General features: G+C 43.1%; 1 protein-coding gene across 1 annotated transcript; it reads left to right on the top strand.

Moving 5' to 3' along the window:
• Positions 1–11,382: 11,382 nt before the first annotated feature.
• LOC146566827 (DIS3-like exonuclease 1) lies at positions 11,383–22,462 on the top strand. The gene is made up of 9 exons (XM_085286367.1): positions 11,383–11,640; positions 13,660–13,752; positions 13,835–14,123; positions 16,556–16,791; positions 17,975–18,129; positions 18,305–18,483; positions 18,574–18,719; positions 19,383–19,554; positions 21,124–22,462. The coding sequence occupies exons 1-9, from the start codon at positions 11,402–11,404 to the stop codon at positions 21,439–21,441; spliced, it is 1,827 nt and encodes a 608-aa protein (XP_085142493.1). The 5' UTR covers positions 11,383–11,401; the 3' UTR covers positions 21,442–22,462.
• Positions 22,463–22,642: the final 180 nt, after the last annotated feature.

Genomic DNA, 22,642 nt, shown 5'->3' with positions numbered 1-22,642 from the left:
AATGCAGCCCTACGACCACATCGTTTGAGCTACATGTATGAAATTTGGCACACATGTGTATCATGCCAAGACGAACAAAAAAGTCTGTGGGCCCATTGACGCAAACCCAACAGGAAGTCCGCCATTTGGAAGAGAAGGTGACATTTTGGCTCTAATTTTGCCATTTCCATGCCTCGAACTTTTGCGAACTCCTCCTTGGGGTTTCATTTCATAACCTTCAAATTTGGACAGTGTCAACTACACCCTTGTGCCATGTTAAATTGCGGAGCTTTTGAGTTTTCACAATACTATGAGGCCGTGGCGCCATGGCGAATTTCGATGACTCGCCATGAAAATCTTATTGCCTCTCATTTTGTCATAGAAGTTCTGACCTTGACCAAAGTGAACACATATGATAAGGCTCCACCCCTGAACATATTTCAACTGCCATATTTGACACCAGGGACAGCGCCACCTAGTGGGAACAGGAAATGTCATGTTTTACACTTTGGGGTACAGTATAGTGATGGGTGACATCTGCAGCCTCAAATTTCTCCAGGAAAGCCTTAAGGAGTTGGTCTTGGGTTACAGTGAAAACTGTGACTTTTCGCGAAAGGGTGTGACCCCAGCAGCATGGCGAACTTTGATGTCACGCCATGAAGAAACAAATTAGTATAACTCAATGAAATCCAGTCTGATCAGTACCAGACTTTACAGGCATGATGTCAGACCCGCCCTGAACAGATTGATGTGCCCATTGTCGGAAATACGGACAGCGCCACCTAGTGGCAACAGGAAATGTCATGGCTTTAACTTTGTTGTACTGATTTTCACAGGTTGATCGTGGCCACCTCAAAAGCGGTGAATATCACCATCAGTCCCTCGTGATGCTTCAGTGCAAAAATTGTGACTTTAAACTGAACGGCGCACCCTGGTGGCAACGCGGTTCATCATGAAAGATGAAGTGGCTTTTGAGGGGCTTGGAAAGTTTATAGAGGCTTGAAATTTGGCACACACCTCTAAATGGATGAAGGCATTGTTGTTATGTAACCATTTTCCTTGAATAGCGCAAAATGGCTCCACAGCGCCCCCTACAATATTTCAAAACATCAGCCCCTGCTCTGTGTTTCATCTATGAGTCTGACACTTGGTAAGCTTGTGTAAGATATCAAGATGTACAAAAAAGTCTCTTGGAGCAATATCCCAAATCCAACAGGAAGTCAGCCATTTTAAAATTAATGTGCAATTTTGATGACATTTTCCCCTCTTTTCAGGCCTCATACTTTGACGAACTCCTCCAAGGGATTTCATCATATTGAAGCATTCTTCAGTGTGTGGAATCCAAAGACCTTTGTGTTGTTAAATTGCGAAGCTTTTTACGTCCAGGGAAACGGGGTGGTTATGGCGGCACTTAGAGTTTCAATCACTCGCCAAAAAGCAGGAATCTGCTGTCACTCAAAAACACAATGTCCAATCTCTCCCAAACGTCTCAGGTGTGATGAGACTCGAGCTTGGAAGTGTTTGTTATGCCATTTGTACATAATGGTTAGAGCGCCACCTAGTGGAACGACTAACTAATCATGAATGAATGAGTTGAAATGTTAGCTGGTGGTTAAATGCATGAATTCCATCAATGTGACATCAGATCGGACGTGCTGGTTTTAGGTGTTGGGTGTGGCTCGACGTGCCGGGGGTGCGAGGGCCCTCATAACGCTGCTTGCAGCTTTAATTATTATTATTATTATTATTCACCCCAAACAAGGGCCTTTTTGAGGGCCTAAACATGCTCAAAAACTCATGAAATTTTGCACACATGCCAGGTTTGGTGAAAAATTTTGTATTTTAATGGTTTTACATATGAGCACTGGGAAATGGCTCTACAGCGCCACCTATGCCTTGTTAAATGCAGCCCTACGACCACATCGTTTGAGCTACACGTATGAAATTTGGCACACATGTGTATCATGCCAAGACGAACAAAAAAGTCTTGGGGCCCATTGACGCAAACCCAACAGGAAGTCCGCCATTTGGAAGAGAAGGTGACATTTTGGCTCTAATTTTGCCATTTCCATGCCTCGAACTTTTGCGAACTCCTCCTTGGGGTTTGATTTCATGACCTTCAAATTTGGACAGTGTCAACTACACCCTTGTGCCATGTTAAATTGCGGAGCTTTTGAGTTTTCACAATAGTATGAGGCCGTGGCGCCATGGCGAATTTTGATGACTCGCCATGAAAATCTTATTGCCTCTCATTCTGTCATACATGTTCCGATCTGGACCAAAGAGCACACATATGATAAGGCTCCACCCCTGAACATATTTCAACTGCCATATTTGACATCAAGGACAGCGCCACCTAGTGGGAACAGGAAATGTCATGTTTTACACTTTGGGGTACAGTATTGTGATGGGTGACATCTGCAGCCTCAAATTTCTCCAGGAAAGCCTTAAGGAGTTGGTCTTGGGTTACAGTGAAAACTGTGACTTTTCACGAAAGGGTGTGACCCCAGCAGCATGGCGAACTTTGATGTCACGCCATGAAGAAACAAATTAGTATAACTCAATGAAATCCAGTCTGATCAGTACCAGACTTTACAGGCATGATGTCAGACCCGCCCTGAACAGATTGATATGCCCATTGTCGGAAATACGGACAGCGCCACCTAGTGGCAACAGGAAATGTCATGGCTTTAACTTTGTTGTACTGATTTTCACAGGTTGATCGTGGCCACCTCAAAAGCGGTGAATATCACCATCAGTCCCTCGTGATGCTTCAGTGCAAAAATTGTGACTTTAAACTGAACGGCGCACCCTGGTGGCAACGCGGTTCATCATGAAAGATGATGTGGCTTTTGAGGGGCTTGGAAAGTTTATAGAGGCTTGAAATTTGGCACACACCTCCAAATGGATGAAGGCATTGTTGTTATGTAACCATTTTCCTTGAATAGCGCAAAATGGCTCCACAGCGCCCCCTACAATATTTCAAAACATCAGCCCCTGCTCTGTGTTTCATCTATGAGTCTGACACTTGGTAAGCTTGTGTAAGATATCAAGGTGTACAAAAAAGTCTCTTGGAGCAATATCCCAAATCCAACAGGAAGTCAGCCATTTTAAAATTAATGTGTAATTTTGATGACATTTTCCCCCCTTTTCAGGCCTCATACTTTGACGAACTCCTCCAAGGGATTTCATCATATTGAAGCATTCTTCAGTGTGTAGAATCTAAAGACCTTTGTGATGTTAAATTGTGAAGCTTTTTCCGTTCAGGGAAACGGGGTGGTCATAGCGGCACGTAGAGTTTCAATCACTCGCAAAAAGCAGTAATCTGCTGTCACTAAAAAACACAATGTCCAATCTCTCCCAAAGGTCGCAGGTGTGATGAGACTCGAGCTTGGAAATGTTTGTTATGCTATTTGTCAATAATGGTTAGAGCGCCACCTAGTGGCATGACTATAATCCTGGTTGAATAAGATGAAATGTTAGCTGGTGATTAAAAGCATGAAATCCATCAATGTGACATCACATCGGACGTGCCGGTTTGAGGTGTTGGCAGTGGCTCGACGTGCCGGGGGTGCGAGGGCCCTCATAACGCTGCTTGCAGCTTTAATTAGGGCCCGAGCACCGAGAGTGCGAAGGCCCTATTGTATCTGCTCCGTTTCTTATTATTATTATTATTATTATTATTATTATTATTCAGGCGAAACAAGGGCCTTTTTGAGGGCCTAAACATGCTCAAAAACTCATGAAATTTTGCACACATGCCAGGTCTGGTGAAAAATTTTGTATTTTAATGGTTTTACATATGAGCACTGGGAAATGGCTCTACAGCGCCACCTATGCCTTGTTAAATGCAGCCCTACGACCACATCGTTTGAGCTACATGTATGAAATTTGGCACACATGTGTATCATGCCAAGACGAACAAAAAAGTCTGTGGGCCCATTGACGCAAACCCAACAGGAAGTCCGCCATTTGGAAGAGAAGGTGACATTTTGGCTCTAATTTTGCCATTTCCATGCCTCGAACTTTTGCGAACTCCTCCTTGGGGTTTCATTTCATAACCTTCAAATTTGGACAGTGTCAACTACACCCTTGTGCCATGTTAAATTGCGGAGCTTTTGAGTTTTCACAATACTATGAGGCCGTGGCGCCATGGCGAATTTCGATGACTCGCCATGAAAATCTTATTGCCTCTCATTTTGTCATACATTTTCTGACCTTGACCAAAGTGAACACATATGATAAGGCTCCACCCCTGAACATATTTCAACTGCCATATTTGACATGAAGGACAGCGCCACCTAGTGGGAACAGGAAATGTCATGTTTTACACTTTGGGGTACAGTATAGTGATGGGTGACATCTGCAGCCTCAAATTTCTCCAGGAAAGCCTTAAGGAGTTGGTCTTGGGTTACAGTGAAAACTGTGACTTTTCGCAAAAGGGTGTGACCCCAGCAGCATGGCGAACTTTGATGTCACGCCATGAAGAAACAAATTAGTATAACTCAATGAAATCCAGTCTGATCAGTACCAGACTTTACAGGCATGATGTCAGACCCGCCCTGAACAGATTGATGTGCCCATTGTCGGAAATACGGACAGCGCCACCTAGTGGCAACAGGAAATGTCATGGCTTTAATTTTGTTGTACTGATTTTCACAGGTTCATCGTGGCCACCTCAAAAGCGGTGAATATCACCATCAGTCCCTCGTGATGCTTCAGTGCAAAAATTGTGACTTTAAACTGAACGGCGCACCCTGGTGGCAACGCGGTTCACCATGAAAGATGAAGTGGCTTTTGAGGGGCTTGGAAAGTTTATAGAGGCTTGAAATTTGGCACACACCTCCAAATGGATGTAGGCTTTGTTGTCATGTGATCATTTTCATTGAATAGCGCGAAATTGCTCCACAGCGCCCCCTTCAAAATTTCAAAACAACAGCCCCTGCTCTGTGTTTCATCTATGAGTCTGAAACCTGGTAAGCTTATGGAAAATATCAAGATGTACAAAAAAGTCTCTTGGAGCAATATCCCAAATCCAACAGGAAGTCAGCCATTTTAAAATTAATGTGCAATTTTGGCGACATTTTCCCCTCTTTTCAGGCTTCATACTTTGACGAACTCCTCCAAGGGATTTCATCATATTGAACCATTCTCCAGTGTGTGGAATCTAAAGACCTTTGTGATGTTAAATTGCGAAGCTTTTTACGTTCAAGGAAACGGGGTGGTCATGGCGGCACGTGGAGTTTCAATCACTCGCCAAAAAGCAGTAATATGCTGTCACTCAAAGACACAAAGTCCAATCTCTCCCAAAGGTCGCAGGCGTGATGAGACTCGAGCTCGGAAATGTTTGTTATGCCCTTTGTCTATAATGGTTAGAGCGCCACCTAGTGGGACGACTATACTCATGGTTGAACCAAATGAAATGTTAACTGGTGGTTAAATGCATGAATTCCATCAATGTGACATCAGATCGGACGCGCTGGTTTCAGGTGTTGGGCATGGCTCGACACGCCGGGGGTGCGAGGGCCCTCATAACGCTGCTTGCAGCTTTAATTATTAGGGCCCGAGCACTGAGAGTGCGAAGGCCCTATTGTATCTGCTCCGTTTCTTATTATTATTATTATTATTATTCACCCCAAACAAGGGCCTTTTTGAGGGCCTAAACATGCTCAAAAACTCATGAAATTTTGCACACATGCCAGGTTTGGTGAAAAATTTTGTATTTTAATGGTTTTACATATGAGCACTGGGAAATGGCTCTACAGCGCCACCTATGCCTTGTTAAATGCAGCCCTACGACCACATCGTTTGAGCTACACGTATGAAATTTGGCACACATGTGTATCATGCCAAGACGAACAAAAAAGTCTTGGGGCCCATTGACGCAAACCCAACAGGAAGTCCGCCATTTGGAAGAGAAGGTGACATTTTGGCTCTAATTTTGCCATTTCCATGCCTCGAACTTTTGCGAACTCCTCCTTGGGGTTTGATTTCATGACCTTCAAATTTGGACAGTGTCAACTACACCCTTGTGCCATGTTAAATTGCGGAGCTTTTGAGTTTTCACAATAGTATGAGGCCGTGGCGCCATGGCGAATTTTGATGACTCGCCATGAAAATCTTATTGCCTCTCATTCTGTCATACATGTTCCGATCTGGACCAAAGAGCACACATATGATAAGGCTCCACCCCTGAACATATTTCAACTGCCATATTTGACATCAAGGACAGCGCCACCTAGTGGGAACAGGAAATGTCATGTTTTACACTTTGGGGTACAGTATTGTGATGGGTGACATCTGCAGCCTCAAATTTCTCCAGGAAAGCCTTAAGGAGTTGGTCTTGGGTTACAGTGAAAACTGTGACTTTTCACGAAAGGGTGTGACCCCAGCAGCATGGCGAACTTTGATGTCACGCCATGAAGAAACAAATTAGTATAACTCAATGAAATCCAGTCTGATCAGTACCAGACTTTACAGGCATGATGTCAGACCCGCCCTGAACAGATTGATATGCCCATTGTCGGAAATACGGACAGCGCCACCTAGTGGCAACAGGAAATGTCATGGCTTTAACTTTGTTGTACTGATTTTCACAGGTTGATCGTGGCCACCTCAAAAGCGGTGAATATCACCATCAGTCCCTCGTGATGCTTCAGTGCAAAAATTGTGACTTTAAACTGAACGGCGCACCCTGGTGGCAACGCGGTTCATCATGAAAGATGATGTGGCTTTTGAGGGGCTTGGAAAGTTTATAGAGGCTTGAAATTTGGCACACACCTCCAAATGGACGAAGGCATTGTTGTTATGTAACCATTTTCCTTGAATAGCGCAAAATGGCTCCACAGCGCCCCCTACAATATTTCAAAACATCAGCCCCTGCTCTGTGTTTCATCTATGAGTCTGACACTTGGTAAGCTTGTGTAAGATATCAAGGTGTACAAAAAAGTCTCTTGGAGCAATATCCCAAATCCAACAGGAAGTCAGCCATTTTAAAATTAATGTGTAATTTTGATGACATTTTCCCCCCTTTTCAGGCCTCATACTTTGACGAACTCCTCCAAGGGATTTCATCATATTGAAGCATTCTTCAGTGTGTAGAATCTAAAGACCTTTGTGATGTTAAATTGTGAAGCTTTTTCCGTTCAGGGAAACGGGGTGGTCATAGCGGCACGTAGAGTTTCAATCACTCGCAAAAAGCAGTAATCTGCTGTCACTAAAAAACACAATGTCCAATCTCTCCCAAAGGTCGCAGGTGTGATGAGACTCGAGCTTGGAAATGTTTGTTATGCTATTTGTCAATAATGGTTAGAGCGCCACCTAGTGGCATGACTATAATCCTGGTTGAATAAGATGAAATGTTAGCTGGTGATTAAAAGCATGAAATCCATCAATGTGACATCACATCGGACGTGCCGGTTTGAGGTGTTGGCAGTGGCTCGACGTGCCGGGGGTGCGAGGGCCCTCATAACGCTGCTTGCAGCTTTAATTATTATTAGGGCCCGAGCACTGAGAGTGCGAAGGCCCTATTGTATCTGCTCCGTTTCTTATTATTATTATTATTATTATTATTATTATTCACCCCAAACAAGGGCCTTTTTGAGGGCCTAAACATGCTCAAAAACTCATGAAATTTTGCACACATGCCAGGTCTGGTGAAAAATTTTGTATTTTAATGGTTTTACTTATGAGCACTGGGAAATGGCTCTAGAGCGCCACCTATGCCTTGTTAAATGCAGCCCTACGACCACATGGTTTGAGCTACATGTATGAAATTTGGCACACATGTGTATCATTCCAAGACGAACAAAAAAGTCAGTGGGCCCACTGACGCAAACCCAACAGGAAGTCCGCCATTTGGAAGAGAAGGTGACATTTTGGCTCTAATTTTGCCATTTCCATGCCTCGAACTTTAACGAACTCCTCCTTGGGATTTGGTCCTATAAACTTCAAATTTGGACAGTGTCAACTACCCCCTTGTGGCATGTTAAATTGCGGAGGTTTTGAGTTTTCACAATACGGTGACACCGTGGCGCCATGGCGAATTTCGATGACTCGCCATGAAAATCTTATTGCCTCTCATTTTGTCATACATTTTCTGACCTTGACCAAAGTGAACACATATGATAAGGCTCCACCCCTGAACATATTTCAACTGCCATATTTGACATCAAGGACAGCGCCACCTAGTGGGAACAGGAAATGTCATGTTTTACACTTTGGGGTACAGTATAGTGATGGGTGACATCTGCAGCCTCAAATTTCTCCAGGAAAGCCTTAAGGAGTTGGTCTTGGGTTACAGTGAAAACTGTGACTTTTCGCCAAAGGGTGTGACCCCAGCAGCATGGCGAACTTTGATGTCACGCCATGAAGAAACAAATTAGTATAACTCAATGAAATCCAGTCTGATCAGTACCAGACTTTACAGGCATGATGTCAGACCCGCCCTGAACAGATTGATGTGCCCATTGTCGGAAATAGGGACAGCGCCACCTAGTGGCAACAGGAAATGTCATGGCTTTAATTTTGTTGTACTGATTTTCACAGGTTCATCGTGGCCACCTCAAAAGCGGTGAATATCCCCATCAGTCCCTCGTGATGCATCAGTGCAAAAATTGTGAGTTTAAACTGAACGGCGCACCCTGGTGGCAACGCGGTTCATCATGAAAGATGAAGTGGCTTTTGAGGGGCTTGGAAAGTATATAGAGGCTTGAAATTTGGCACACACCTCCAAATGGATGAAGGCTTTGTTGTCATGTGATCATTTTCATTGAATAGCGCGAAATGGCTCCACAGCGCCCCCTACGAAATTTCAAAACCACAGCCCCAGCTCTGTGTTTCATCTATGAGTCTGAAACCTGGTAAGCTTATAGGAGATATCAAGATGTACAAAAAAGTCTCTTGGAGCAATATCCCAAATCCAACAGGAAGTCAGCCATTTTAAAATTAATGTGTAATTTTGGCAACATTTTCCCCTCTTTTCAGGCATCGTTCTTTGACGAACTCCTCCAAGGGATTTCATCAGATTGCACTATTCTTCAGTGTGTGGAATCCAAAGACCTTTGTGTTGTTAAATTGCGAAGCTTTTTACATTCAGGGAAACGGGGTGGTTATGGCGGCACGTAGACTCTCAATCACTCGCCAAAACGCAGTAATCTGCTGTTACTCAAAAACACAATGTCCAATCTTACCCAAAGGTTGCAGGCATAATGAGACTCGAGTTCGGAAATGTTTGTTATGCCATTTGTACATAATGGTTAGAGTGCCACCTAGTGGAACGACTAGCTAATCATGAATGAATGAATTGAAATGTTAGCTGGTGGTTAAATGCATGAATTCCATCAATGTGACATCAGATTGGACGTGCTGGTTTTAGGTGTTGGCAGTGGCTCGACGTGCCGGGGGTGCGAGGGCCCTCATAACGCTGCTTGCAGCTTTAATTATTATTATTATTCACCCCAAACAAGGGCCTTTTTGAGGGCCTAAACATGCTCAAAAACTCATGAAATTTTGCACACATGCCAGGTCTGGTGAAAAATTTTGTATTTTAATGGTTTTACATATGAGCACTGGGAAATGGCTCTACAGCGCCACCTATGCCTTGTTAAATGCAGCCCTACGACCACATCGTTTGAGCTACATGTATGAAATTTGGCACATATGTGTATCATGCCAAGACGAACAAAAAAGTCTGTGGGCCCATTGACGCAAACCCAACAGGAAGTCCGCCATTTGGAAGAGAAGGTGACATTTTGGCTCTAATTTTGCCATTTCCATGCCTCGAACTTTTGCGAACTCCTCCTTGGGGTTTGATTTCATAACCTTCATATTTGGTCAGTGTCAACTACACCCTTGTGCCATGTTAAATTGCGGAGCTTTTGAGTTTTCACAATACTATGAGGCCGTGGCGCCATGGCGAATTTCGATGACTCGCCATGAAAATCTTATTGCCTCTCATTTTGTCATACATTTTCTGACCTTGACCAAAGTGAACACATATGATAAGGCTCCACCCCTGAACATATTTCAACTGCCATATTTGACACCAGGGACAGCGCCACCTAGTGGGAACAGGAAATGTCATGTTTTACACTTTGGGGTACAGTATAGTGATGGGTGACACCTGCAGCCTCAAATTTCTCCAGGAAAGCCTTAAGGAGTTGGTCTTGGGTTACAGTGAAAACTGTGACTTTTCGCAAAAGGGTGTGACCCCAGCAGCATGGCGAACTTTGATGTCACGCCATGAAGAAACAAATTAGTATAACTCAATGAAATCCAGTCTGTTCAGTACCAGACTTTACAGGCATGATGTCAGACCCGCCCTGAACAGATTGATGTGCCCATTGTCGGGAATACGTACAGCGCCACCTAGTGGCAACAGGAAATGTCATGGCTTTAATTTTGTTGTACTGATTTTCACAGGTTCATCGTGGCCACCTCAAAAGCGGTGAATATCAACATCAGTCCCTCGTGATGCTTCAGTGCAAAAATTGTGACTTTAAACTGAACGGCACACCCTGGTGGCAACGCTGTTCAACATGAAAGATGAAGTGGCTTTTGAGGGGCTTGCAAGTTTATAGAGGCTTGAAATTTGGCCCACACCTCCAAATTGATGAAGGCTTTGTTGTCATGTGATCATTTTCATTGAATAGCGCGAAATTGCTCCACAGCGCCCCCTACAATATTTCAAAACCACAGCCCCTGCTCTGTGTTCTATGTATGATTCTGAAACCTGGTAAGCTTATAGGAGATATCAAGATGTACAAAAAAGTCTCTTGGAGCAATATCCCAAATCCAACAGGAAGTCAGCCATTTTAAAATTAATGTGTAATTTTGATGACATTTTCCCCCCTTTTCAGGCCTCATACTTTGACGAACTCCTCCAAGGGATTTCATCATATTGAACCATTCTTCAGTGTGTAGAATCTAAAGACCTTTGTGATGTTAAATTGCGAAGCTTTTTCCGTTCAGGGAAACGGGGTGGTCATGGCGGCACGTAGAGTTTCAATCACTCGCAAAAAGCAGTAATCTGCTGTCACTAAAAAACACAATGTCCAATCTCTCCCAAAGGTCGCAGGTGTGATGAGACTCGAGCTTGGAAATGTTTGTTATGCTATTTGTCAATAATGGTTAGAGCGCCACCTAGTGGCATGACTATAATCCTGGTCGAATAAGATGAAATGTTAGCTGGTGATTAAAAGCATGAAATCCATCAATGTGACATCACATCGGACGTGCCGGTTTGAGGTGTTGGCAGTGGCTCGACGTGCCGGGGGTGCGAGGGCCCTCATAACGCTGCTTGCAGCTTTAATTATTATTATTATTATTAATGTTTTGTATAGAATCATAACAAAATGTGAAAAGTTCAAAAGACTATGCGGCTGTTTAGCTGTGCCTGTCCGTCTGCCATCAGCTGAGAGAGATGCCGGTCAACTCTCTGGAGAAGCCGTGGACGGTAGACCCCTCTGAGGTGGCAGAGCGGCGGGATCTTAGGGACAGTCGCCTGGTGTTCAGCATCGATCCACGCGGCTGTGAAGATGTAGACGACACGCTGTCTGTACACAAGCTCCCCAACAGAAGGCTGGAGCTGGGAGTTCACATTGCTGATGTCACTCACTTTGTCAAAGAGGGTTCGCTCACAGACTTGGAGGCACGTTCAAGGTGAGGAACTGGTTGGAGTGGTTGGGTAGAGTAGGTGGGATATAAAAGGATAAAAGAAAATTACAGCATCTTGCATAAGTGTTCAGAGGAACTTTCAGAAGTACAAAGAGGCAAGAAAGTTGTTGCCTGAATTAATGTTGCATCAGCAGCATGCCTTGTAGCGCAATTATAAATAACACAGAGGGCCACCTTAAATAAGGCTCGTGTCTGATGTGAAGCATTAAGCCTTAAATGTCTATCATTTAATCACATGTAGAAGGACTTCACAGGGTCCATGATGGCTTTGAAAGTATCACTGGCACCAGGAATTGAACCAATGGTCAGCACATTGTTGGTTCAATCCCTGATGCCTTCGGGCTTCATGTTAAAGTCACCTTGCACAAAATACTTAACCCCCAAATTTCCCTGGATGCATCCGTTAGTGTGAGTGTGCATGTGAGAGAAAATGCTTAAAGGTATAGACTAACGCGCTGTATGAATATGTGTGCGAATGGACGAATGCTGGTCGTGCTAAAAGGTGGTTGGGGTTCTCACAGTAGAGAACTGCTACACACAGAACACAGTGGTCCATGTTGTTACGAAGAACTTGTGCTCATTTTGAGTACGATGCCATTAACAGGACAGGGGAATGTTTCCGCTGTGGGAAAGCCTGAGTGATTTTCACTGTGGCCTTCATAAACATATATTACTACGGGACATGGCAGCCATACTTGTACACAACATTCAACCAGAAGGTCATGCAGCAAAAAAAGGAAAAATGAGTCCGCTTCCAACTAAATTAGTTTTATTCTACTGAGTGGTAGAAGTAAAGAACAGTGTGTCACACATCATTTGTTTTCAGATCCCCTTTGTACAGTTACGGGTGTCAGGAAAACACCGGAGGTCACATGATGGCATGTGACCTTGAGTACCTGATGTTAATGGTTTGTCTATAATTGGCTTTCAGTGCATCTTATTAATAAAGAGGATGATGATACAAGACAGTTGAACCACAGTAATAGAACAAGAAGATATTCATCTGTGTTTATGTCCAGATATATGCACATGTTCTGATTTATTTATTTATTTTGTGCTGTATTGTACAAATGAATAAAACTGAGTTTAAAATATCTGCAGTAAATGAAGTGAAGGTCGGGGCTGCAAAAGTAATGCTTGCACTTGATCTCCACAAATTTTCCTTCCTGGGAACATGCAGCGATGACACCATGTGACAGGGAAGCAGCCCAAAAAAATTTGTGTCACAGCTGAACGGCCGACAAATCTGCAGCAAATGCATTCTGCTGTCATCTCGGTGTAATCTCGCTATAATCCAAAATCTCTACGGAATTCTTTCAGCACCTTGTTGAGTCTTGGAAGTGAAGAAAGGAGTGTTCAGAAGGCAGAAGTGTCTAACCCAGTGCTAATAAAATGTATCTGATAAAGTGTAGTCTGCAGATAAATTAGTAAGAAGGTCCATGAAGTGCATGTCGTTTTTTAAAGGCAGCAGCAGCAGCAGCAGCAGCATGTACAGAAGATGATTGAGAGCCGAGTGAGGAGAGAAACTCCGTGTAGACTGTTAACAACGTGCACTTATAAAATAATACTGAAATCTTACTATATATTTTTTATGTTGTGATTTTTAATGTAGTTTTGGTCCTCTGCTTTCTCTCTGACTTACTCTAAAATTCCATTTTACATTTCATAGCTGTCCACAAAGCAGCGTGCAGATCACCCACCTGTCCAGCTCGCCTCCACACTTTAAAGAAGTAAATTAAAATCTCATGATTGTGGTTTGAAGCCTTAAATTCTATTTCAGAAAATGGGGAATATTTATTAAATCATAAGAAAAACATTTTGCTTATTTATTTCATCCTTCCTGACTTATTAATAAACAGAAGGATGAAAATGACAAAGGTGGAACAAACTCTGAATATTTAGTACTTATTTTCAAATTATGTCTCACTTTTGATTAGAAAGAAGATGATAAAGCTGCTGCTTTGATCTCATTGCCTTTTTATATTTATTATGTCACTTCTTAAGGGCTACAACCTACTACCTGGCAGACCGCAGGTACGACATGCTGCCTGCTATTCTCAGCGCAGACCTTTGCTCACTGCTGGGAGGTGCTGACAGGTTAGTAGACTTCCCATCACACGTTTCATTTTCATATGCTTAAAATGCATGCTAGTTGTGTAACTGACACTTTCAAATTCAGGTATGCAATGAGCGTGCTTTGGGAGCTTGACGCAGAATCCCTTGAAGTCCAAGAGGTCTGGTATGGTCGTACACTCATCCGCTCCTCCTATCAGCTCCACTACGAGCTGGCTCAGGCGCTCCTCAACGGAGAACAGGTTGAGGTAGCGGAACTGGCCAACCTGGGTCCTCAGGAAAAGGGTTCTAAGCTAGCTCAACTCACTGAGGCACTTGAGATGCTCACACATGTAGCCAGACATCTTCGGGCAAAGAGGGACAGAGGAGGAGCGCTGGAGCTGGAAGGAGTGGAGGTATGATTGGTTTCTTGTATCTTCATAGAGTATTTTGTGTGTTTTGGTAATGTGTGTACTTAACAGTAAGACTATATAAATAAAGACTGCAAACATTTAAGGTTCATGTTCTTAATTGAAAGCGTAAGCATGTTATAGCTGAGTGTCTAACCCTAACACATCGTCACTACTGACGTCTAACATACGACACAAAATGATTCAATGAATCTGAAGTGAATCAAACAAAGTAAACCGTGCACATAGCTTCAGTGGAGAGAAATCCATTCTGCACATTAAAAACTGGAACCACTATCTTTCTCGCACATTTCAGCTGCAGAAGATTCTCCCTTCTAAGCTTCTGTCTAAGTGAAAGTTTGACTTAACCTCTGTGTTTGGTCATTTTGTCAGATGACATCATGGTTAGAAAATTCAGTATCAGTCACCCCGAAACACTTCATACAGCCGAGGGGAGGAAATCAGGTCAAAAGACACCTGTGGAAAAGGGCCAGGGATTAATGATAACTAATGATTAAATGGAGATTGGTCTATAAACATGTAGTCAGTGATAATGATGACAAAGAGGTGATGATGATGTTCGGCGTCATCATGAGAATCCCCCAGCTGCCACGGTCTATTGCAGCATAACTAAGGGAGGATTCAGGGTCACCTGGTCCAGCCCTAACTATATGCTTTAGCAAAAAGGAAAGTTTGAAGCCTAATCTTAAAAGTAGAGATAGTGTCTGTCTCCTGAATCCAAACTGGAAGCTGGTTCCACAGAAGAGGGGCCTGAAAACTGAAGGCTCTGCCTCCCATTCTACTTTTAAATACTCTAGGAACAACAAGTAGGCCTGCAGAGCGAGAGCGAAGTGCTCTAATAGGGTGATATGGTACTACAAGGTCATTAAGATAAGATGGGGCCTGATTATTTAAGACCTTGTATGTGAGGAGCAGGATTTTGAATTCTGGATTTAACAGGAAGCCAATGAAGGGAATCTGCTCTCTCTTTCTAGTCCCTGTCAGGACTCTTGCTGCAGCATTTTGGATCAGCTGAAGGCTTTTCAGCGAGTTTTTTGGACATCCTGATAATAATGAATTACAGTCGTCCAGCCTGGAAGTAATAAATGCATGAACTAGTTTTTCAGCGTCACTCTGAGACAGGATATTTCTAACTTTAGAGATGTTGCACAAATGGAAGAACGCAGTCTTACATATTTGTTTAATATGTGCATTGAAGGACATGTCCTGGTCAAACATGACTCCAAGGTTCCTCACAGCGTTACTGGAGGCCAAGGTAATGCCATCCAGAGTAAGAATCTGCTTAGATACCATATTTCTAACATGTTCAGGACTCAGTACAATAACTGAATGAATTTAGACGCAGGAGTCTTCCAGGTCTTTATGTTTAGTTTGGTTTTTTGCTGTGTTATTTACAGAATTACAGATGGATACCATATATTTCTTTTCATCGATAATAAATTATAGTACGGTCTAATAGAGACGTTATTTTTAAAATCAGGCGTCTAAGCAGAACACGTTCCTCAGCAGAAAACATTTTATCAGAAAGTCATTTCAGTGAGAATATTGGAATAAAGAAACCAAGCACTCCACTGTGAAACCACTGACAGTTTTCACATTAGATCACAGCCATTTATCTACAGCGGCTGGTCAGCCATCTGTTAAAACCTCATATGGACAATTCCTGTTGTTCTATAAGATGCTCTCTAATAGGATGTCTTGGATTTATTTATTATTCAGTTATTGCATTCCTGTTATGGCTGTACGCACACAGAATATTGATATGAAGTAAAAATGATTCTCTCGGGTTGCTTCTGGGATAGTGGAAAAACCAATATATTTCTAAAAGTGTGTTTAATGATTGAGCTGCCACCCAAAAATCAAGTTCTTATCTTGACAAAGCTGGATTATTGACCGCTGGTGAAACATCTGTTGTCCTGAAGGATAAGGACAACAGATGTTTCATCTTGATCTATTATATAAAACGGCCAAAACTGTGTTCAAATCCAAACTTTCTGGCTTCTTTTGGTTCCTGCTGAAGTGCTTTGGGTCCCCTCAGTTCATCCTTAGTCTGAGAAAAGTTTTGTTCTCTCTTTAAGGCACATTTCCTTTGAGCTAACTTAAACTCTGATTGGCTGTCCACTATAAACAAAAAGCATGAACAGCAGATCGGTGGAGTTTCTGTGCCCATGAGCAGAGCTGTGTGCCTGTTAGGGATATGTGTTCTTACTGGTATGATAGAGAGCTGAACGTAGGAAAGACAGTAGACTGTTTTCAGGTTGAGATTCATTCACATTTGGTTCTCCGTGCAGCATTTGTTCCGGTGGAATGGTGCATGTTCAACTGAGTTAAAGTAAACTGTAGTAAAATGTGGCCCACTGATGCATTTTCATATTCTTTTTCATTGAAGTCACGTTAGAAGCATTTTCCCTTTTCAGGTGGGTGCCCAGCTGGATGAGGAGAGGAACATTACGGCCCTGGTCCCTCGTCAGCCCCTGGAGGTCCATGAGACCGTGGCAGAGTGCATGATTTACGCCAACCACTGGGTGGCCCGCAAGATCCAGGAAGCTTTCCCCAACCAGGCCCTTCTAAGGTGTCACCCACCACCACAACAGGAGCTATTCAACCAGCTGGTGGACACTGCAAAGGCCAAAGGTTTCACCATTGACACCAGGTAATGTTTTTGACTGTTCAGTATAGAAACTGAGGAAATGCATATTGTAGTCCAACGCACATCATGTTCAGACACACAAGTGTGTGAACCTGAAATGTTTGATAACACGGGGACACACTCAGGTGTCACATGAGCAGTCAGACAAGAAGAAGACATGTTCCTTCAGCTCAGGTTGAGGTTGAAGCCAAATATGCTTCCAAACCAAAGACTAGAACATATGATGAAGCATATCTTGCCTTTGGCTTCAGCTTCACAACAGCTGTCGTGGCAAGGTCGGTCTCCCCGACAGAATTAGTTTCCCCTGCGTCGGGAGCACACGCTGGGCTGTCCAAATCACGGACAAACAGGATCCCACATTCTTGATTTTCAGTTCACAAACACTTCTTATAACGACTAACTACTCCTGAAACTTTGGAGGTTTTAGCTCTTTACACAGTAAAGTTACAGGATAAATATAATTATCAGGCAAAATGTCCTTCGTTTGTTAAAATAATCCCGTCTGATACCACGAGAGGACAATAAATATTTCATTTTCTGTTGTAACCCTTAAACTGAATGGTAATGTAACGACACTCAGGTTTCACTTTTTTACAAAACTAAAACATCACTACTTCCACGTCTGACTGTTTGTAATGGAGGCGGCGTAACCTGGATCCACACTCCGTGCCCAGCGAACGCTCGCCACGCAGGGGGAACACATGCTGTCGGCGATGCCGACCTCGGCACAACGCTGATCCTGCCGCAGTTTGTTCCCCGGTTCAAATCCCGGACAAACAGGATCCCACAGCTGTTTATGCTTTTAAACCCGTTTTGCACAGAGAGCAGTGTTGAATATTCTCACACGGGAACAAAACAAACAACTCAAATAATTAAAGATGGTTTGTTTTTCTGTTTTTTAAAAGAGGCAGTGATTTATTTAATTACAACCTGTAATCTATTACAGTTAACTTTTATTTGTTTAACTGTTTACAAAAGGTCTGAGGATCTGAGGCGTGGAATGAACTGCAATGGAGTTTGAAAACAAAATATGAATGTGCGGTTGGAGGATTGTGGGGGGGGGGGGTTAAACCAACAGCAGAACCGGTCCCAGGACAAGAGACATGGTGATGCAAGTAGCTTTGTGTCACTGACTGCTGAGATGAGAGGCCTCACTCATCCCTGGTTTCTGGCTCTGTTCCTTCAGGTCCAACAAGGCTTTAGCTGCCTCACTGGACCGAGCTGTGGACCCACAGGACCCCTTGGTGAACAGGTTGTTCAGAATGATGGCCACCACTGCTATGTCACAGGCTCTGTACTTCTCCACTGGTGCTCATCCTCAAGACCAATACTACCATTATGGTACGATACCGCTGCACAGCTTTTATTGGCTGCACTAGAGTTTCAGTGTGACTGTGGGTCAGTCCATCCATCACACGTCTGCACACACTTGTCCAACGTCTGTTGTTTGTGAAGAATTATTCGACTGAGAACTAGAAAGAAGGCTAACGTGCTGATATTTGCTTCGTTGTCGTAGGTCTGGCTCTGGATCGCTACACACACTTTACCTCACCCATCCGTCGGTACGCAGACATTGTCGTGCACCGCCTTCTTACCGCAGCCCTGCACATGCAGAGGGGCGTTGTATCTGGTAAAGCACCAGCCAGTAACAAAGAAGTGGAGGAAATGGCTCACCATGTCAACAGCAAGAACAGGGTCAGGGGTGTTTTATTGTTTGTGTTTTTCAATGATTCACCTCTTACTCTATTAACAGAAGCTGTGCTGACGTCTGTGTTTCATTTGCAGGCAGCACAGGCAGCCCAAATGCGATCCACAGCACTGTTTCAGTGTCTGTTTTTCAGAGAACGAGACCCTCAGACAGACCCGTGCTGTGTGGCTGACGCTGTTGTCTACTCCATTCGAGACAACGGTGTCTTGGTGTTTATCCCAGAGTAAGAACCTTCAGTCCTGTGTTTTGTTCTGCAGTCTTCTTCTTTTCCTTTGTTTAATGGAGCTGTACAGCAGCTCACAGACGGCCAACCACTCGTGTATTTTTAATAGACGAATTCAAAGTTTATGACAATGAATGAATTTGTTGGAAGATGTAATTGCACGCTAATCAATGTATATTTAACAGTATACACGCTAGTTTTATTTTCTCTTAAAAAACCTCAAAATGAGTTTTAAATTGTATAAATTTACTAAACTAATTCCTTAAACATTTATTGTGAGCAGGGAAAATCGGCTAAAACCCCGAATCTTTTCTCTACCAGGCTTTAAATAAGTTAATTGCATTGCTGAAGTTGAGTCTGTGGGGAGGGACGGTGCTTTGGAGCCAGCCTTGTGTTTGTGGCACTTCTACGTTAGCTTAGCTAACCTCTGGAGGTTGCTGCTTGTTTATTGCAAGGAAAGTGTAATTTAATAACATCAGTGTTCTCCATGCTTGTGGTGTTACAGGGATATGCAATATTAACAGTTTATTAAAATGTAACCTGTGGTCATTTTGAGAAGGCTGTAGAATCCATGTAATGATTAAAATCACAGGGCGCAAAGCAGGTTGAGTAATATCACTGAGTAAGTAAGGCTGCCTCTGACCACAGCCATGTTGTTCACAGGTATGGTGTGAGGGGGCCTGTGTATCTGAAGAACAAAGAGGGCCTGGTGGTGGTAGCGGGACAGGACGGCAGCTGTGATTGGCAGGGTGGCACTGTGCGAAAATACCCGGACCGCATTACCACCACCTCCAGCTGTGGCACCTCCACCTTCAAACTGTTTGACCACATCACCGTAAGTCACAGAAAACGCTAATCAATCATTTTAGAAGGTTTCCAGCAATGCAGCGCCTAAAGGCGACGATTCCAAATATATATGCATGAGTGTATATGAATCACAGGTTCATACGACTACTGGATCTTTTGTGGTCCAACATTAAGAGACGTTTTATGATCTTGTTGTGATAAAGTGTTGTGTGGTTGCTGCTTTGTTAGCTAATCTCAAGGTAACAAAACGTCAGTAAGATGAATGAGACGAAAATGATTCCTGAAAATAAATCATTTAAAGTTATTCAGTTTATTGTTTTTAAATATTATATGAAAACAAAAACATAAGTGTGGGGGGGGGGGAGGCTCTCCTCCAAGACAAGAAATGTAATGCTTCCAGTTTGTGGCGTTTCTACACAAACCTTTTTGTAAAGGGAGATAAAAAATGACAGTGGGCGGTAATTGTTTTCACATAAACGCCTTTAAACGCTGCACGGTCGCACTCTCTCTCTCGCACTCGATAAATGATCCATTGTTGCTCTGCACACGTTTGTTACCACAAACGTCGCATGCACTTATGTCATTGTCATGAGACACTCTTGCAAACAAACTCACGGTTTAGTAACACAGTAGAGCAGCGTGTTTACGGGACAGTAACAGTAATCTAATTACCTTTTTTGCAACAGTAATCCCTTACTTTACTCGTTACTTGAAAAAAGTAATCTAATTATGCGTTGCTGCCCATCACTGGCGTCAAGTTATATTAAGTTCAGGCATGTTACACACGATGATTGTGAGGAATAAGTGCATGTGATTTAAGCAAAAAGAGCAGGAAACATTACCCTAAGGTTAGCTAACAAAAAGAAACTGAAGTAACGGTGTGTTATTCTCACATCTTTGGCTTTAAGACATGAAAAAGTGACAGAGTACTGCTGCTTCCACTGTTATCAACATCTTTTCTTTCTTTCATGGACTTATCCTGGGGTCATAAATGTCAAAGGGCAAAGGCAATGCTAACAACATAGCTTACTGATGGATGATGATGGATGACACATGTGGCCAAAACAAGATAGAAAGAAACATTAGCCCAAACACAAGTTGTCCACCACAGCATTGACTGCTGTCAAGCTATGATCATATCAAACAAAGAGATGATGATGATATTCAACAAACAAATCAACAAAACAACAACCTCACTGTGACACTTGACCGAGGTCACAGTGTTAATGAATGTTTTTCTCCCCCTCTGCTCCAGTCTCCACGTCGTGTGAATGTTAGAAAGCACAGTAAAGAAAGTTCGTGTACGGATGGATGAACGTTTGTTACATTGGATACGTGTGTGTAACATACGTATCCAATTTATCCTATTTATGAACAAAATTGTGGCACAGTCGGAAACTTCTCCACTCTACACCACTGTCTACTTAGCTGTGACGCTGCGCACAGTGCTGAGAGGACTGCTGTTATATATTACGTCACAAACCTTAAGTGGGCCTGTCTTTGCATAGCATTCCATTAGACTATTTTCAGTAGGTGCCATTACTGTGTAGTGATCGAACTGAGGAATACTGTGACTTACGTTCTCTGCTCTCTTCAGGTTCGTATTTCTGTCCACTCTTCAACTTGCCACGCTGACCGTCTAAACCTCGAGGTCATCAGCAACAAGCCTCACCACAGTGCCAAGTCCCAGCAGCCCAGCCCTCAGGGCCGCAGTCAGCTGGTCAAAGAGGTGGTGCGTCAGAATGAAGAGGCGCTGGCTCAGGAGAAGACAGCCCGGCGCCCCAAACTCTCCAAAGAGGAAAGAGAGTTTCGTCAGAGCAAAACTCCCAGTCTGTACTCTATTCTGGAAGAAATCAGAGAGTTGGCTCTGATGGATCTGGAAAGGGCTTCACGCCTCCCGGCAACAACAGCATAGAAACGCTGTAGCCCAGCTTTACCTCCAAGCAGACACTTGTGAGAACTGCACGCTGTGCGCTAACAGAACGGTGATCATTGAAGATCACTCGTGCTGAGTCATCCAGGTCATTCTTGTAGCTCCAGATTGTGTGTGGACAAACCACACGAGTGTGTGAAGTCACAGGAAAGCAAACACAATATTAAGTAAAAACATGTCCCGCCATCTTTTTAGAAACCAGAGTCAAACCGAATCAGTGGATACGTTTTGTAAAAGTTAGTTTTTAAAATCACATCAAGTTAAACTTAGTTGTAAGGAGGATAGGGAACGTGTTAATGCCAGTGAAGTGTCAGCAGTTACTTTGACAAGACCTAGTACTCACTGCAAATGTGGTTCAATCCTGCAGGAAACTAGTCAACTGCAGCAGGTTAAAGAAGTCTGGTAACAAAAGGCTTTTCTCTCAGCACCAGTGATCTCAATATCTCACTGGTGGGATCAATGTCTTGTGTAAATTAAATGTCTTGTGTTATAGAACCATTTTTGGTGAGTTCACACATATTGTACTACCTGTGACCACTTCATACAAAACCCAGCACGAGTATTGTTCTGGAGATGATAAAACGTCCACTCGTCCATTTTCTTCTGCACGTCCTGGAATCTGTCCCAGCTGTCATAGGGTGAGAGGCAGGATACGCCCTGGACAGGTCACCGGACTGATAAAACTTCATGTCACTCATTAGCAGACTTTAAAATAAACCCGTAGAGTAATGAACACACCTGAGGTTGGTTGTGTTGGAAGTGATGTATAAAACTAGGATGTATTTATCTTATAGTTTGTATATCAAGAGCCTGTATAGAAGACACCAACACCAAGGACATTTTTATTGTTTGAACTGGTAAATAATCAGAAGCGTTTTTTGGTTTGTGGATTTTAAGATTGTTTTCTAGAACTACCAACAGAAATATGAACTGTACATAACTATTTCAATATGTGTGCAGTGGCCTGTAATTAAAAATGGTGTTTTCATTAGCGCAGATGGAGCCACTTCATCGTGTTGCGTTTCATGTCCCTGCAGTAGCTTAAGAAAGAACTGTTCATAATTGAACGAGCACTTAATGCTTGGAAGAGGGTGATGGTCAGTTGACAGCTCACATACTACACACACACAGAGGCCTTTTATAGAAACATGTTTGCAACCAAAATTCTGCCAATAGTGAAACT

This window comes from Mchenga conophoros, linkage group LG9, assembly GCF_057382185.1.
Source record: "Mchenga conophoros isolate Kocher_MC1m ecotype Shallow Benthic linkage group LG9, M_conophoros_male_GT1.1, whole genome shotgun sequence".
Classification (NCBI taxonomy): domain Eukaryota; kingdom Metazoa; phylum Chordata; class Actinopteri; order Cichliformes; family Cichlidae; genus Mchenga; species Mchenga conophoros.
Note: the sequence above shows the minus strand (reverse complement) of the source record. Positions and strands in the feature narration are given on the sequence as shown.

What these genes read in the sequence shown, in the direction of transcription:
- LOC146566827 (XM_085286367.1), top strand. Translation starts at nt 11,402, where the DNA reads ATGCCGGTCAACTCTCTGGAGAAGCCGTGGACGGTAGACCCCTCTGAG. An exon ending in GTCTTGGTGTTTATCCCAGA is followed by an intron (nt 18,720 to 19,382) that starts GTAAGAACCTTC and finishes TGTTGTTCACAG; the next exon opens with GTATGGTGTGAGGGGGCCTG. An exon ending in AACTGTTTGACCACATCACC is followed by an intron (nt 19,555 to 21,123) that starts GTAAGTCACAGA and finishes TGCTCTCTTCAG; the next exon opens with GTTCGTATTTCTGTCCACTC.